At 37.3% G+C, this 16,550-nt stretch overlaps 1 protein-coding gene across 3 annotated transcripts in view; it reads right to left on the reverse strand.

Moving 5' to 3' along the window:
• BAZ1A (bromodomain adjacent to zinc finger domain 1A) overlaps window positions 1-16,550 on the reverse strand; it is a 112,877-nt gene that overhangs the window by 39,326 nt on the left and 57,001 nt on the right. For all 3 annotated transcript variants that reach the window (XM_012468772.2, XM_012468795.2, XM_064365785.1), the window contains exons 4-10: window positions 13,403-13,504; window positions 12,484-12,571; window positions 7,826-7,960; window positions 6,068-6,167; window positions 4,887-5,053; window positions 2,101-2,196; window positions 1,191-1,329 (exon numbers count right to left, since the gene is read on the reverse strand). In XM_012468772.2, the coding sequence (XP_012324195.2) occupies window positions 1,191-1,329; window positions 2,101-2,196; window positions 4,887-5,053; window positions 6,068-6,167; window positions 7,826-7,960; window positions 12,484-12,571; window positions 13,403-13,504 (827 nt within the window). The remainder of the gene's footprint in view (window positions 1-1,190; window positions 1,330-2,100; window positions 2,197-4,886; window positions 5,054-6,067; window positions 6,168-7,825; window positions 7,961-12,483; window positions 12,572-13,402; window positions 13,505-16,550) is intronic.

The raw sequence follows: 16,550 nt of genomic DNA on the forward strand, positions 1-16,550 counted from the left end.
CGAATTTAAAGTTCTGTTCATGTACAGAAAAACAACTCTACTGAAATAATAAACATTTAATCAACAATAGTATGTGCAACTATTTTCTTAAGTATCCATTTATGAAAGTATAGCCAAGTATTATCCAAGCCAAAATAAGAAACAATTTGTAATGATTACAATAAAATCATAAGCCAAAGTCACCTCATTCAAGTAAGTCAAAACAGCCTCAAAAGATCAACATATTTCATCTAAATTTAAATTTAAGGCAGGAATTAAGGATCATTTTTAAGATTATAATTTTATTCTAATCTGAATAACAATGCAAATATTTGTTATTGTGCCACTGTTCTTGAGGGCTATGTGCAAATAGTGCATAGGAGAGGTGATTATCAGCATTAGGTTTTAATCCCAATATTATATCTAAGTCATAAATAAATGATTCTTATCTAATTCATCTTGCCTAAACTTACCTAAACCAGCACTGTTTAGACCTCCTTGATCTATAAGGCACAATGATTCTTGCCTCATCTTTTATTTCTCATAAGGAGAAATAAAAGAATTTGAAAGCCCTCCTAAAGAATATACTTTTATTAAAATAAGAGTGGCATTATAATTCTCTATTTCAAAGACTCTACATGGATTTTAAGAAAATTATTTTACCATGTGACAGCCAAAAATTCAAAATTTGATCCAAATCTCTACTTTTAGTAAACCCTATTATAAATGTTTATACAAAGTAAAAGTATGTAAGTACACAGGCCAAAGAGAATTACAAAAATGGTAGGCAATAACCTGCCTGCAAACACATATATACTGCTCCCTGCTCAAGAAGTGGAACCTATTCCACCCACCACCCCACTGAATCCCAAGGTGGCCTTTCATTGCTCTGACCAATGGAATGTGGCAGAAGTAAGGCTGCGCCAATTCCAGACCTAGGCTTTAGGAGGGCTAGCAGTTTCTGCTTCTTGCTTCTTAGAGCCCTCAGGTGCCACATAAGTATGAGACACTCTGATGAAATGAGAGGCCACATGACGAGGACCGACACACCAGACCTGTGCAAGAAGCTATTTTGAACATCTAGTCAGACAAGCCTTCAGAGAAATTCCAACTCCAGTGACCCCACAGAACTTTAAGAGATGGCTTATTTTTTTAAAGGCACTAATTTAAGGATGAACTATAACGTAGCAATAGCTAACTAGAGCACTTGCCTAGGGTCACTCCATCAGGAAACTCATCTTGAAGATCAAAAAGTTCCCCAAATGCATTAAGGAACTCCAAAACCATCAGAGCATCACCAAAGATTTCAGGAGGTAGTCTAGTTTTCACTGGTGTTGGTTCTGGAAGTTCCTGAAAGATTAAACAATTTATATAATTATTTGAACCCAAGAACAGGAAAACTTAAAAGGTAGAGATGACATACTTTTTACCTAACTATTAAGAATTATTCTTTGTAGGCTACTGGTTCTCAACCCTGGCTATTTATCACAATTGCCTTTGAAACTTCTAAAATTATGGTTGTCCTGAACTTATTCCAACTTTACTAAGTCACAGTTCCTGAGAAGGGATTGGGAGAAAGGAACATTTTCCTTCCTCAAACTAAGAACATAACTTTAGGCTGAGGTGTATTTCTGACTATATTTCCTAATAAGAGTCTCTTAACCCACATTCTGAAGTCAAATCAGCTTGAAATCTACCTTCAATGTAGTATCTCCTTATGATCTGGAATAAAATCTACCATCTACTGATTTAGAAATTGTCCTTTATATATCAAGTTGAATGAGTTTGATTTGGACACTTATGCCATTTCTGGAAATAGGCAGAGTCCTGACCTAGGCAAGCTAAATGCATGCCTGGCAACAGTGGTTTTTGGATTATTAAGGATCACACAAACTGACCATTATTTCTACAGAATAAGAATCATGATCAAAGCTGGTTATAAAACACAAACAATGCTACCTTGGAATTCTAAGTGTGAACATATGCTTAACTAGCTATTTCTTCTCCGTTATATATATATAAAAAAGAGGCTGCTATGAAATAAAAGAATGATTTCATCAGCAAAGCCACATACGGCATATAAAACCTATGTGTGCCAAACATCACATAACATGTTTATACCTTAAGGTCATCACATTCCATATCTTCTCTAGGTTTACTCCACTGTTTTAAGTATTCCACATATTTTCGCTTTTCTTCACGTAACTTCTCTCTTTCCTAAAAATTTTTAAAAGTTAGTAACAATTCATGTAAGAAATTTACATGGCAGCATCAGCATCTCCTGAGAACTTGGACCTTACCCCAGACCTACTGAAGCAGTAACTATGAGGTTAGGACGTAGAAACTGGTGTTCTAGCAAGCCTTTCTGGTGGTTTTTAATACATGCTAAAGTTTGAGAACCACTGATCAAAATAATACCTATTAAAATAATGCTGTAAAGACTGAAAATAGGCTGAGTGCAGTGGCTCACACCTGTAATCCCAGCACTTTGGGATGCAGAGGCAAGTGGATCACTTGAAGTCAGAAGTTCGAGACCAGTCTGACTAACATGGCAAAACTCCATCTCTACTAAAAATACAAATACATATTAGCTGGGCATGGTGGCACCCACCTGCCGTTCCAGCTACTCGGGAGGCTGAGGCAGGAGGATCACTTAAACCCAGGAGGAGGTGGTTGCAGTGAGCTGAGATCTCGCCACTACCCTCCAGCCTGGGCAGCTCTATGGCTTTCCTTCTACTTCAACAAATCAATAAGATCCTGACAAAATAAATTGTTAGACTACCCAAAATAAAACTTCCCCTTATATCTGTAATACATTTATTATTTTCAAGATTTCATTTGAATCTGGTAACACCCTAGAGACACAAAGAGGGAACAATATTTAAAAGCAACAATATCAGAATAGATGGACTTCTCTTGTAATTCAGGTTATTTCTCTTACTCACTTGGTCTTCTGAAGCCCTTACTTTTTGATTCTGGTGTTTGAAAAAAATGCAAGATTAACTGCTAAATGTCTTTAATAAAGCAGTGTAAATAAAATACTTCACTATTTTCCATTAAGTATATTTAATATGTTATTATGTTATTCTCTTCTTTGAAATTAGGAACACAGAGGTAAACAGATTTCAATGTAAAATGCCTAGTTACAGAATTTACTGTGATTTGAATAGTCTGCTTAAGTAACTTAACCACCCCAACCCTCAGAAATAATTCTTATAGGATCTAGTAAGATTAGCATTCTAATTCATTGTTGCTAACAGTGTAAGCACATGGTTGGAAAATACTTCTTTATGTATATGTATACAGTTTTAAAAATATTCTTACCCTTTGATTTATTCTACTTCTACACATTTATCCTGGGACATAGTCAGTCGAAAAAAGAAGACTTTATTCAGAAATTTGAACACAGCAGTATCATTTATAAGCAAAAAATTGTAAAGTACCTAGCTGTAACTGTTTAATAAGTTATACAGTCATTAAAAATTCCACTTAAGATTATTTAATAACATGAAAGAATGTTTATGATCATGTTAGATGAAAAAAATATAAAATTTTAAATGGTGAATAATCCATGTTTTTAGGCACAGAATAAAGACTAGAAATAAATGAATCAAAGTGTTAATTCTATCCCTGGCCAGGCATGGTGGCTCATGCCTGTAATCCTAGCACTTTAGGAGGTTGAGGCAGGCGGATTGCTTGAGGTCAGAATTTTGAGACCAGCCTGGCCAACATGGTGAAACCCCGTCTCTACTAAAAATACAAAAATTAGCCTGGTGTGGTGGTGGGCACCTCTAATCCCAGCTACTCGAGAAGCTGAGGCAGAAGAATTGCTTGAACCTGGGAGGTAGAGGTTGTAGTGAGCACAGATCAAGCCACTGCCCTTCAGCCTGAGTGACAGAGTGATACTTCACCTTAAAAAAAAAAAAAGTGTTAATTCTATCTCTAAATGTTACCATCAGATTTCGGGTGATTTTTCTGTCCTCTACATTTTCTGGAGTAAACTTATGTTAGACCTCCTAGACCACACCTCAATGGCCTATTTGAAAAACATTCAAGGGAAATTATAGATATCTAAAATGAGCACAGCATGATCCTCTAAGGCTACTTGTGAATATCCCAAGAAATCTGAAAATGACTGACTTTGGAGGAAACCAGCTATAGAATTCTATAAGGAATATGTACCACTGAAGACCACAATCAAAGATTTGCTCAAACACTATTATACACCTTACTTTTCAAATAGGACAAGAACACAGTAATACATTCTTGTTATAAGATTTATTTTCTTTTTATTTGTTTATTTATTTTTGAGATGGAGTCTCGCTCTGCTGTGCAGGCTGGAGTGCAATGGCACGATCTCAGCTCACTGCATCCACTGCCTCCTGTGTTCAGGTGATTCTCCTGCCTCAGTCTCATGAGTAGCTGGGATTATAGGCACACACAACAATGCCTGGCTAATTTTTATATTTTTAGTAGAGACAGGGTTTCACCATGCTGGCCAGGCTGCTCCTGAACTCCTGATCTTGTGGTCCGCCTGCCTTGGCCTTCCAAAGTGTGGGATTACAGGCATGAGCCACCATGCCTGGCCTATTTTATTTTTCAAACTGTGTATTTTACCTCTTAAAGTTTTACATATAAACTTTTACATATATCATTTTCCCTAAATTCAGGAAGTCTAAACAATGAAATCATTTAGAACTGCACTCTAAAAGAGGTTTTAAGTGAGGTGCAAAGGCATGTTAAATTTTCCAAAGCAAAAGGAGGATAAACCAATATTGTTTATCAGCTTTCTATGAACATTCATAAATGTGAATGAAAGTAGTAAAAGCATTTGAAAATCAACCATGGATGTAGATATGTAATGTTACCATATATATAGAATATAGCTAATATACTCAAATGAATACCTTTTCTCTTTCTACTTTAAGCCTCTCTTTTTCTTCTTTTTTCTTTAGTCTCTCCTCTTCAACAATTTTTTTCAATTCTTCCCTCTTTTTCTCTTTATCTTCTTTTTCTTTTTTCTTCGCTTCTAAGGCATCTGCTTTTTCTCTTTTTAATTTAGCCTTTACAAAAGCTGTGGAGAAAAATGAAACTTAGAACTATAGACAGACAAAAAAATAACAGTTGGCTTTTTATATATATATATATATAACAGAATCCTTGAAATAGTTTAAGGTTAAATGAGATTAGTAGACTCTTAAAATTCCTAGAGGGAGCCAGCAGGTGATTAAATTAGGAAAAGCAAACTGGGTAAGTTTAAGACAAACTACAGTACTGGGACAAACATATCCCTGCCTTTGAAAGCTCTAATACCCAAAGTGTGATGGGTCATCATCACCCTGTTAAAAATGCAGAATCTTATTTCCCCCACCAGATCTACTAATTTAGAATCTTCATTTTAACAAGATCCCCAAGTGATTCATATGTATATTCAAGTTTGGGAAGCAATGTTTTAAAAGGCTGTATGAATCAAACAAAATAGCCCCAGTCTGCAACCCCTGGAAACTCAAACTTCTGCTTAATCTAGCACTAAGCAATTTAATAGGGAATATGCTAGACCATGAAATATCATTTTAAGAGATGAAGCAGTCTTATTTGTAAAATAAGCAAACAAACAAATAAACAATAGTTATCTGATAGGAAAAATAACTGCCCCTCAAAACAATAAACCAGGCCAGGCGTGGTGGCTTGAGTGTGGTGGCTCACGCCATAATCCCAGCACTTTGGGAGGCCGAGGTGGGTGGATCACCAAGTCAGGAGATTGAGACCACCCTGGTCAACATGGTGAAACCCCATCTCTACTAAAAAAAGTACAAAAAAAGTTAGCTGGGCATGATGGTGGGTGCCTGTAATCCCAGCTACTCCAGAGGCTGAGGCAAGAGAATCGCTTGAACCAGGGAGTCGGAGGTTGCAGTGAGCCAAGATCAAGCTACTGTATTCCAGCCGGGCGACAAAGCAAGACTCTGTCTCAAAAAAATAAAATAAAATAAACCAGAAACATGCCATGTCAGAAATATCCCCCAATCAGGCACAGAGAAATATTCTTTCTTATTCCTAATCAGTTTTTGGAAAGAATGTTAAAACTCACCCAGTGACTTCATTTCTTCTTGTTTCAAAAGTTTATCTCTTTCTTTAGTAGCTTTGTTCCTATAACTTGCAAGAATCTGTTTATTAGCAATATTGTCCTCCTAAAAAACAAACCAAAATATGCCTGGTTCTTATAGTAATAAGAAAAAAAATTTTAAAACTTTCACCAATTACATTTTCTTTATACTAAAATGATTTTTTTTTTTTTTTTTTTTTTTGAGACAGAATCTCGCTCTACCTTCCAGGCTGGAGTGCAGTGGTGTGATCTCAGCTCTCTGCAACCTCCGCCTCCTATGCTCAAGTGATTCTTCTGCCTCAGCCTCCCAAGTAGCTGGGATTACGGGCATGTGCCACCACACCCAGCTAAATTTTTTTTATTTTTAGTAGAGATGGGGTTTTGCCATGTTGGCCAGGCTGGTCTTGAACTCCTGACCTCAAGTGGTCTGCTCAACTCAGCTTCCCAAAGCGAGCAATCGTGCTCAGTCTAAAATGAGTTTTTATTCTAAAGTATAACTGGGCTGGGTACAGGTGGCTCACACTGTAATCCTAGAATTTTGGGTGCCAAGGTGGAAAGATCACTTGAGGTCAGGCGTTCGAGACGAGCCTCGCCAATATGGTGAAACCCCATCTCTACTAAAAATGCAAAAATTAGCCAGCCATGGTGGCACACACCTATAGTCCCAGTTACTCAGGAGACTGAGGCAGAAAAACTGCTTCAACCCGGGGGTGGAGGTTGCAGTGAGCCAAGATCATGCCACCGCATTCTAGCATGGGTGACTGAGTAAGACTCCATCTCAAAAAAAAAAAAAAAAAGTATAACTGAACTATTAATAATTCTAATCTTAGTAATAAACAGAACATGAGTTAACTGTGTAGATCTATAAATTATTACAAGTATATCTCAGGAAAAAATGGCAATATATAGAAAGAGCCTTAAAAAATACATTAGAAAAGCAAACAAAAAACTTAAAACTTTCAGCTTACTTTACAAACTGGATGGTATAAATATCAAATAAAAAAGATGCAGAAAAAGATATACCAGAAAAATTCTTGTGGCCAAATGTTAAACAATGTCAGGATTTTAATTTATTTTTTATTTCTTCTAAGAATAATGTCTCTAACCTAATTAATTTGTGTAGTTTTGAAAAATTTTTTTAGACTAAGTCTTGGCTTTGCCGCCCAGGCTAAAGTGCAGTGTGGTGTGATCTTGGCTCACAGCAACCTCAGCCTCTGCCTCCCAGCTTTGAGCAATTCTTGTGCCTCAGGCTCCTGTATTTTGAGTAGAGACAGAGTTTTGCCATGTTGGCTAGGCTAGTCTAGAACTCCTGGACTCAAATGTCCACCCACCTCAATCTCCCAAAGTGCTGGGGTTACTGGCAAGAGCCACTGTGCCCAGCTGCATTATTGTTTTTTTAAAGCCCCCATAACTTCCTCCACTCAGAATTTATTGCTCTTTATTTTACACTTCAATCCCATAGTTTATTCCCTGCTTTACATTTCAGTAATTGCTTATAGGCTTGCTTCCACTTTGGTATAAAATCCCTATGGTATGAAGGTTATATCTAATTTACACTTGAAACCTCTACAGGCTTCACTACTGAGCAGTTATCAACATACAGTACATACTCACATATTTTTTAGTGAGGTAATGGGTTTCTTCCTCTAAGCTATGAATGTGAGGGGAGACACACATACTTCTTGATTCTGAATACTGTTTTATTAACAGTGAAAATGTAGTTTTAATCAATTCTCTACTTACCAGACTAATAGGTATTCGTTTGGGAGGTCTCCCTCTTCGTCTGTTAGCAGGACTGAAGATAAATGTGGGTGGATCATCAGGGAAGAAATAAGAAAAATCTTGTTCTGCTATTTTGTACATTGAAAGAGATGATTCCTTAATAAAACAAAGACACAGGGTACAATAATAACACATTAGTAAACAATAAACAGATATGCCCTAACATGTCATATGGCCACTATTAATGCTGTTAAAAGATCAGGATAAAAACATCAGAATTTTATGCATTATTGTGTAGTAGAATAAATTTTAGTTGGTTTAACCAATCCTTCCTTCACTATTAATTAATTAGCCTTACCAGAAAAACCACAATTCAATAATTACGATAAAATACCTCAAGAATGGTTGTACAGTTTCCTGTATTTCAAAATTACATTTATATTATTCAATAATCTGTTTTGCTTTGACTAATTTTGTCTGAGATTTGCTATGTAAATGAATAAAAAATCTATATATTTAACAGTAAAAATCCACTGTATTAACCTGATAAATTTTTCTTAACCATTTCCCAAATGTTGAACATTCATTTAGATTTTCCTCCCACAGTAGAGTAATAACTTAAATACTTAATGTATCAAATTTCCCATTACATCCCTCTAGTCTTGATAAAAGCAGAAATATCTGCAAATTCCTATAAGGTTTAAACAAAGAATTTAAGTTCAGAATAACTCATTCTTCCCAGAAATGGTGTGGTTCTGTAATAATTACTAAATCCAAGACTATCTCTCCTTACCTTGTATCTATACTTTGTTTACCTTTTTAAAATGTAAAATTTTAATTTAATTTATTTATGTATTTATTTATTTTGAGACTGAGTCTTGCTCTGTCACCCAGGCTAGGGTACAGTGGCATGATCTTGGCACACTGCAACCTCTGCCTCCGTCTCCCGAGTAGCTGAGATTACAGGTGCGCGCCACCACACCTTGATAATTTTTGTATTTTTAGTAGAGACAGGGTTTCACCATGTTGGCTAGGCTGGTCTTGAATTCCTGACCTCAAGTGATCCTCCCACTTTGGCCTTCCAAAGTGCTAGGATTACAGGCATAAGCCACTGCACCCAGTCTTGCTTACCTTTTATCCATGTGTAACCCTTGACTTTTTGTTATTTTTTACCTAATGACCAAGATTGTCATTATTCCTCTCAAAACAAACAAGTGAACGAAAACAAATGCCACTTACAGAAATTCCTTTCAAGAAATGTGTGAGAAAATAATGATACAAAATATAAAAAGTTAACAAAACAGAAAAGGTATTTTGTGTATAATTATTTTTGTAGGTAGAGCACAGCTTTAAAAACCTAAAACTCAACCAGTTCTGGTCATGATAATAAATCAAGAATCTATCAAAATTTCACATTAAAGAAGATTTTATTAAAATGATCATATTTCATCCCATATAACCTCTGATTTATGTGGGATAACAGAATTCTCTACAGAATAGAATTATGTAATTGTCTACAGAACTGCACCTTTAATATGAATATAAATATAAAGCACATGGGTGGTTTCTTCTCAAATATACAAACACTCAAAAAGGCCAAAATAGGTTTTAATTTATGAATCGCCAAAGTGCCTAATTCATACACACAATACACAAGACCCACATTTTTGTGTACTTGTAGATTCTAACAGCAGTCTATGCTCACCAAAACTGGTTATCAAACTTTGTGTGCTTGCTCACAAAGTATTGTGCTGATATGATTCGGCTTTGTGTCCCCACCAGATCTCATGTGGAATTATACTCCCCAGTGTTACAGGACGGGCTTGGTAGGAGGTGACTGAATCATGGGGCAGACTTCCCCCTTGCTGTTCTCATGAGGTCTGCTTGTTTGAAAGTGCATAGCACCTCCCACTTCACATTCTCTCTCTCCTGTCAGCCATGTGAAGATGTGCTTGCTTTCTCTTTGCTTTCGGCACTGATTGTAGGTTTCCTGAGGCCTCCCCAGAAGGAGAAGGCTGTATAGCCCACAGAACCGTGAGCTGATTAAACCTCTTTTCTTTTATAAGTTACCCAGTCTCAGATATCTTCATAGCAGCGTGAGAATGGATTAATACACCAGCATATCCATTAATAATCTTCTATTACACTCTAAGTGAAGAATGTTTATTGTGACCTTAATTTCCATTTATTTATTAAGTAAAGTTGAGCTTCTTTCCATGTTCATTGACTTTTTCCTTGGTGAAATACTTGCTGATGTCTTTTATCACCGTCTTCCAATTGGGTCATCTTTGCTCACTGATGTGTAAGAAATCTTTGTAAATTAGAGGAATTGGCCAACTGGCTCTTTACAATATACATATACAACTATTCACATACATCGATTGTCCACCAAGTGCCAGGCACTGTTCTACCCATTTATCGCAAGTATCTAAATCATTAAAACTTTTTGTAAGCATCATTTAATATGGCTACCTGATAATCAATGCTATAGACAGAGCAAAATTGAATCATATCAAGGCAGATACATAATTTTTTAAAAATGTGAGCATATTTATTTTTCAGATGACTCTTACATTTTCAAGTTTTTATATTTTATCCACTCTGAATTTTAATCATATTTATTTGACCATTTTCCTACTGGGATAGTTATGTTTTTCTAGCTAATTTGAGTTCTTCATTGTATTTACTCAAGCTATTTTTCTTCCAGTGCTTGCCCTTGAAATCTATGCACGAATTTTTTTTTCCTTGAGATGGAGTCTCTTTCTGTCGCCCAGGCTGGAGTGCAGTGTCGTGATCTTGGCTCACTTATGCATGACATTTTAAAACCTATGTTTATGCTCGATCTCATCCTTGTTATTTTTTTTCTATTTCTCCTGAGTACCTCATCATGTTTACCATTAAAATTTGTTTCTTTTCAGTTAGACTTAACTTTATTCTAATAGTTAATGAAGTGTCCATTTTTATCAATCCTGCCTCTAGTGATGTGAAATGTTAACTTTTCACATAAACTCATCCTTTTTAAGTTTCTCTTCTTTTTAAACATTTATATACAGTGAAATGCACAAATCTTACACATGCAGGAACTGATTTGTGACAAACACATACATCTCTCTAACCCATTCTATTGGCTTTTTAAACTTTTAAGTTCAGAGGTGCATTTGCAGGTTTGTTACATAGGTAAATGTGTCTCATGGGGTTTTGTTGTGCAGATTACTTTATCATCCAGGTTTTAAGCCAAGTGACCATGACCATTAGTTATTTTTCCCCATCCTCTCCCTCCTCCCACCTTCTGATGAGCCCTGAGCCCCAGGTGTGTGTTGTTCTTGCCATCCCCCTGCCCCGCCCCGCCTTTTTTTTTTTTTTTTTTTTTTCAAGAGACAGGATCAGGCCAGGTGTGGTGGCTCATGCCTGTAATCACAGCACTCTGGGAGGCTGAGGAAGGTGGATCACCTGAGGTCAAGAGTTCAAGACCAGCCCGGCCAACATGGTGAAACCCTGTCTCTACTAAAAATAGAAAAATTAGCTGGGCGTGGTGGTGTGTGCCTGTAGTCCCAGCTACTCAAGAGGCTGAGGCAGGAGAATTGATTGAACCCGGGAGGTGGAGGTTGCAGTGATCCAAGATTGTGCCACTCCACTCCAGCTGGGGTGACAGAGTGTGACTGTCTCAAAAGAGAGGGGGGGACGATGGGGACAATCTTGCTACATTGCCCAGGCTGGACTTGAAATCCCAGGCTCAAGTGATCCTTCCCACCTCAGCCTTCAGAGTAGCTGGGAATACAGGCACACACCATCACATGAGGTTCCATTCTGCTGCTCTTTTACTTAGTATGTCTTTATCCCAATGAGAGTTGAGTATTTTGCATTTTTAAAAATCGCTTTGAGTTTTACCGTTTAACTTTTTACTTAGTGTGCAATGTGAAATCTCTAAAAGTTGACTTTTTCCTCTCTTAATGGCTATTAATAAAATATAATCTGTCTGCTTAGTATTAGCATGATACTTTTATTATTATTTTGAGACAGGGTCTCACTCTGTTGTCCATGCTGGAGTGCAGTGGTACAATCACAGCTCACTGCAGCCTTGACCTCCCCAGGCTCAGGTGATCCTTTACCACAGCTTCCTAAGTAGCTGAGACTACAGTCACCCACTACCATACCCAGCTAATTTTTGTAATTTTTGAAGATACAGAGTTTGCCATGTTGCCCAGGCTGGTCTCAAACTCCTGGGCTCAAGCAATGTGTACATTTTGGCCTACCAAAGTACAAGGATTATAGGCATGAACCACTGTGCCCAGCCAATGCTCTCTTTATTATACATTGTTCGCTCACCTAGTAGGCTCTGTTTAGCATTGTTCTTTGAATCTATCTATTCTTTGCAAGCCAAAACCACACTACAGGTATTAGGAAGCTATAGTTGCCCCACCTGATAAACTTTTCTGTTTCCAAATTTTCTATTTTCACCTGTCCTTACTGATCTTTTCTATAAGTGGTAGTAACTGAACCACCTAGCAATTCTAGAAATTCTAAAAATATTAATTAATCCAATAAATAAAGTACTAAAAATAGGCTCTAGATTAAAAGAGAGCAATCTTTAATCATCTTTGAAATAACATTTCAGCAATGTTATAACACTACCCATATTCTTTTCTGTCTTCCAACAAATAATTTCATTATTTGATTACCTTTATTTTAATGACTCCATCTTGTGGTTCACAGTGTTGCTTCAGAAAAAGCTTTAGTTTATCACGAGAAAATATGTGTTTTCTCCGGCTACAGGGGGCAAGGAAGTGAAAGAGGGTTGTGATAGCATCAAAGAGTTCAACCCAAACTCCATAATCTCTGTATTTTATAAACTGAATTTCGATCTTAGGAATCAAAGGACACTTTATCTTCTAACAGTATTAATGTAGAAGTCATAAGAAACTTTCAGAGGTATTATGTAGGAAGTTATAAGATCTACATGAGTGAATCTACTATAAAAAGTCTACTACAAAAAGAGAATATGCATTTGTTGTTTAGGAGCCACTTAGAAAACAAACTTTAAGGAAAATATGCTACAGAGAGTAAATCAAATTTTAGAAAATCAGACTATTACCCATACAGTTATAATCATTAAAATTCTCTTAAAAATTAAAATCAGCCTGGGCACCATCATTAGCGTTAAAAAACTGAGTTACCTCATGAAAAGTACTTCATAAACAGGATCCTTTTTAATTCTTCAGATAGAAGACTATTTGGGGATAGTTACTCATCTAAACAATGGGCTCAAGAAGTCCATTAGGATTTTTTTTTTTTTTTTAAATAGAGACAGGGTCTTGCTCCACTGTCCAGGCTGGTCTTAAACTCCTGGCCTCAAGCAATCCTCCCGGCTTGGCCTCTCAAAGTGCTAGGATTACAGACATGAGCTACTGCGCCTGGCCTCCATCAGGATGCTTAGGATTTATTTTAATCAGTCTATGAACATATACATTTAAGTGTACATTTATTTTTAAAAAGGAAAGCAATCACAGTACTTTCCATTTGTTCTACATCAGACCTTCTTAATCTAACATACATAATTATTCTACTCTAAACTACTATAGAGAAGAGAGTGAGTTTTACCTGATTTGTGTTGCTTTAACAATAGAAGACTCATGTAATTCTTTTTTAGTGGGTTGCACCTTATACTTGAAAAGTAAGGGATCAATTGCCTCTTTTTTCTTCCTAAAAAAAGGAGGGAAAAGACACAAACCAGAAAATGAGATTTTAAATGGAAATCCAGTTTCTAAGAATATACTATAATAAAATCACATATTTCAAAATATTTGTTTGTTTTTGGGATGGAGTCTCACTCTTGTTGCCCAGGCTGGAGTGCAATGGTGTGATCCTGGCTCAATGCAACCTCCGCCTCCTGGGTTCAAGCTATTCACCTCCCTTGGCCTCCCAAGTAGGTAAGATACAGGCATGCACCACCATGCCCAGCTAATGTATTTTTAGTAGAGACAGGGTTTCACCATGTTGGTCAGGCTGGTCTCAAACTCTTGACCTCAGGTAATCCACCCACCTTTGCCTCCCAAAGTGCTGGGATTATAGGCTTGAGACACCGTGCATGGCCACATATTTCAAAATTTTAAAATTTTATTATTGATTTAGAGACAGTGTCTCACCTTGTCACTCAGGCTAGAGTGCAATGGCATCATCAAAGCTGAGTGTAGCCTCAAACTCCTGGCCCCCAGAGATCCTCCTACCTTGGCCTCCCAAAGTATTGGCATTACAGGCATGAGCCACTGTATGTGGCCATGCATTTTTAATTCAGGGTTTTATAAGTTACTGATCCCTGCCCTCTACCATTCTACTAGCCAAAACAGTAAAAAGAACTATTTTATTTTAGGTAGGTATTTTAGCTACTCAATACATTTTCCTTGGGTGAAGAAAGTAACTAGAGATGAAGCATAGAGTACCCAGTTTAAAGAGTAAAAAATAAAAATTAAAAAACGTTCTTGGACTTGCTTTTAAACTTTCTTATAGCTATATAATCCAATAATAAAAATGAGACAGTGTAGTTTAATTGGCAAAGAGACTACACATTTAATCCCTACTCCCCACCAACTTCATATCTTTTCTTCCCTTTGAGGGTGTATATTTAAGAGCCTGAAATGTGCCAGAAACTATTCTAAATAGAGAAGATTCAGTAGTCAACAAAATAGAAACATAGTGAGGAGAGAGATACAGGCAAACAAAAACATATACAACAGGAGAAGTGATAAGTGCTATGAAGAGAACCAAGTGCAGGGTGGGGGAGCCACAATTTTATATAGATAATGATCTCTGATAAGTTGACCAAGTACACCTTCAAAGAAGTTGATATTTAAGCAGAGATGGGGTGGGGGAAACAAAACCAAGGGAGCAAACCATGAAAAATCTTAGGGAAATGAATATTTTAGAAAAGAGAAAAGAAGTAAAAACCCTGAGGTGGAAGGAGGCGTGCACAATTTACACAGCGGCAGAATGAATAAGGAAAATGAAGGAAGATTTGGAGATGCAGCAGCAATGCCAGAATATGAGACTTTGGAAATTACTCTGAGTAAAGTCACTAGAGGATTTTTAATAATAAGGTGATAATGACTTAACTTACACTTCAGAAGGATCACTCTGGCTGCTATATGAAGACACTTTGGGGCAAGAGTGTAAACAGGAATACCGGTTAGAAGGCTACTAAGAACTGACTGCAGCATGGACTTAAATGGATGTAGCAGCCATAGAGAGAAGAGGTAAGATTCTGAAAATGCCACCTCTGTGCATGTAAAGAGGATGTAAGTGGGGATTATAGAGAAGAGCATAAAATGATATGGTAAGATGATTAAGAGAAGCATTGGCAATGAGAATAAGATATAGTCAAAGTTACATAAATAAAGCACACGCAGAGCAGGGGAGGGGTTTAACATAAAAGGGATATGACACAAACAAGTAAAACTTGAGTATTTACCTACAATAGCATTAAATACTAAGTTGGAAGGCCAAGTATCTTTACACTAAGACCCAGTATACACATAATCCAGTAGATGTATTTAAATATGCACCTGTAATGTAATCTAGTATTTTCTATTCCATTAAAGTTCATTATCAAGTTAATTTCACAACCTACATGGGGCCATAACAACCTGTGGTCTTAAAAGCACTGTTCTAAGATAACAGATAAAGAGAGAATTCTAAATGTTCAGAAAGAAGCAGTGGTGGCTGGGTGTGATTGCTCACACCTGTAAGCCTGGCACTTCGTGAGGCCAAGGCTGGTGATCACTTGAGATGAGGAGTTTGAGAACAACCTGGGCAACATGGGGAAACCTACAAAAAAAAAAAAAAAAAAAACCACCCTTGTTGGATATGGTGACATGCGTGTGTGGTCCCAGCTACTTTGGAGACTGAGGTAGGAGGACCACTTGAGCCTGGCAGGTGGAGGCTGTGGTGGGTTTTGATTGTGCCACTGCACTCTAGCCTGGGTGACAGAGCAAGACTCTGTCTCAAAAGACAAACAAAGAAGCAATGATAGGAGTTCTCAATAAGAAAATTTCTGCCAGGCAAGTGGTTCACACCTGTAATCCCAGCACTTTGAGAGCAGGCAGATCATGAGGTCAGTAGTTTGAGACTAGCCTGGCCAACATAGTGAAAATCCCGTCTCTACTAAAAATACAAAAATTAGCCAGCCTTGATGGCATGCACCTATAGCTACTTGGGAGGCTGAGGCAGGAGAATTGCTTGAACCCGGGAGGTGGAGGTTGCAGTGAGCCGAGATTGCGTCACTGCACTACAGCCTAGGTGATAGAGCGAGAGTACATCTCAAAAAAAAAGAAGAAAATTTCTTGAAATAAAGAAAAGGAAAAAGAAAATGAGTTCTAATGAATTAGCAACAGTTTAAGAACAAGAGAAGTTATCTTAATACTTTTTTAATAGGTCTCAACTTAGCAACTAACCACTACCATTTTATACATACAAGAGATTGATCAAGTATATTGTTACACTTAAAAAATTATTACCAGTGGCAATAATAAGTGTTACAAGGCCGGGCGCGGTGGCTCACACCTGTAATCCCAGCACTTTGGGAGGCCGAGGAGGGCGGATCACGAGGTCAAGAGACTGAGACCATCCTGGTCAGCATGGTGAAACCCTGTCTCTACTAAAAATACAGAAGTTAGCTGAGCATGGTGGCGTGCGCCTGTAGTCCCAGCTACTCGGGAGGCTGAGGCAGGAGAATTGCTTGAACCCAGGAGGCAGA

Source organism: Aotus nancymaae, unplaced genomic scaffold (genome assembly GCF_030222135.1).
Source record: "Aotus nancymaae isolate 86718 unplaced genomic scaffold, 86718_ANA_hifiasm-v0.15.2.pri h1tg000062l, whole genome shotgun sequence".
Classification (NCBI taxonomy): Eukaryota; Metazoa; Chordata; class Mammalia; order Primates; family Aotidae; genus Aotus; species Aotus nancymaae.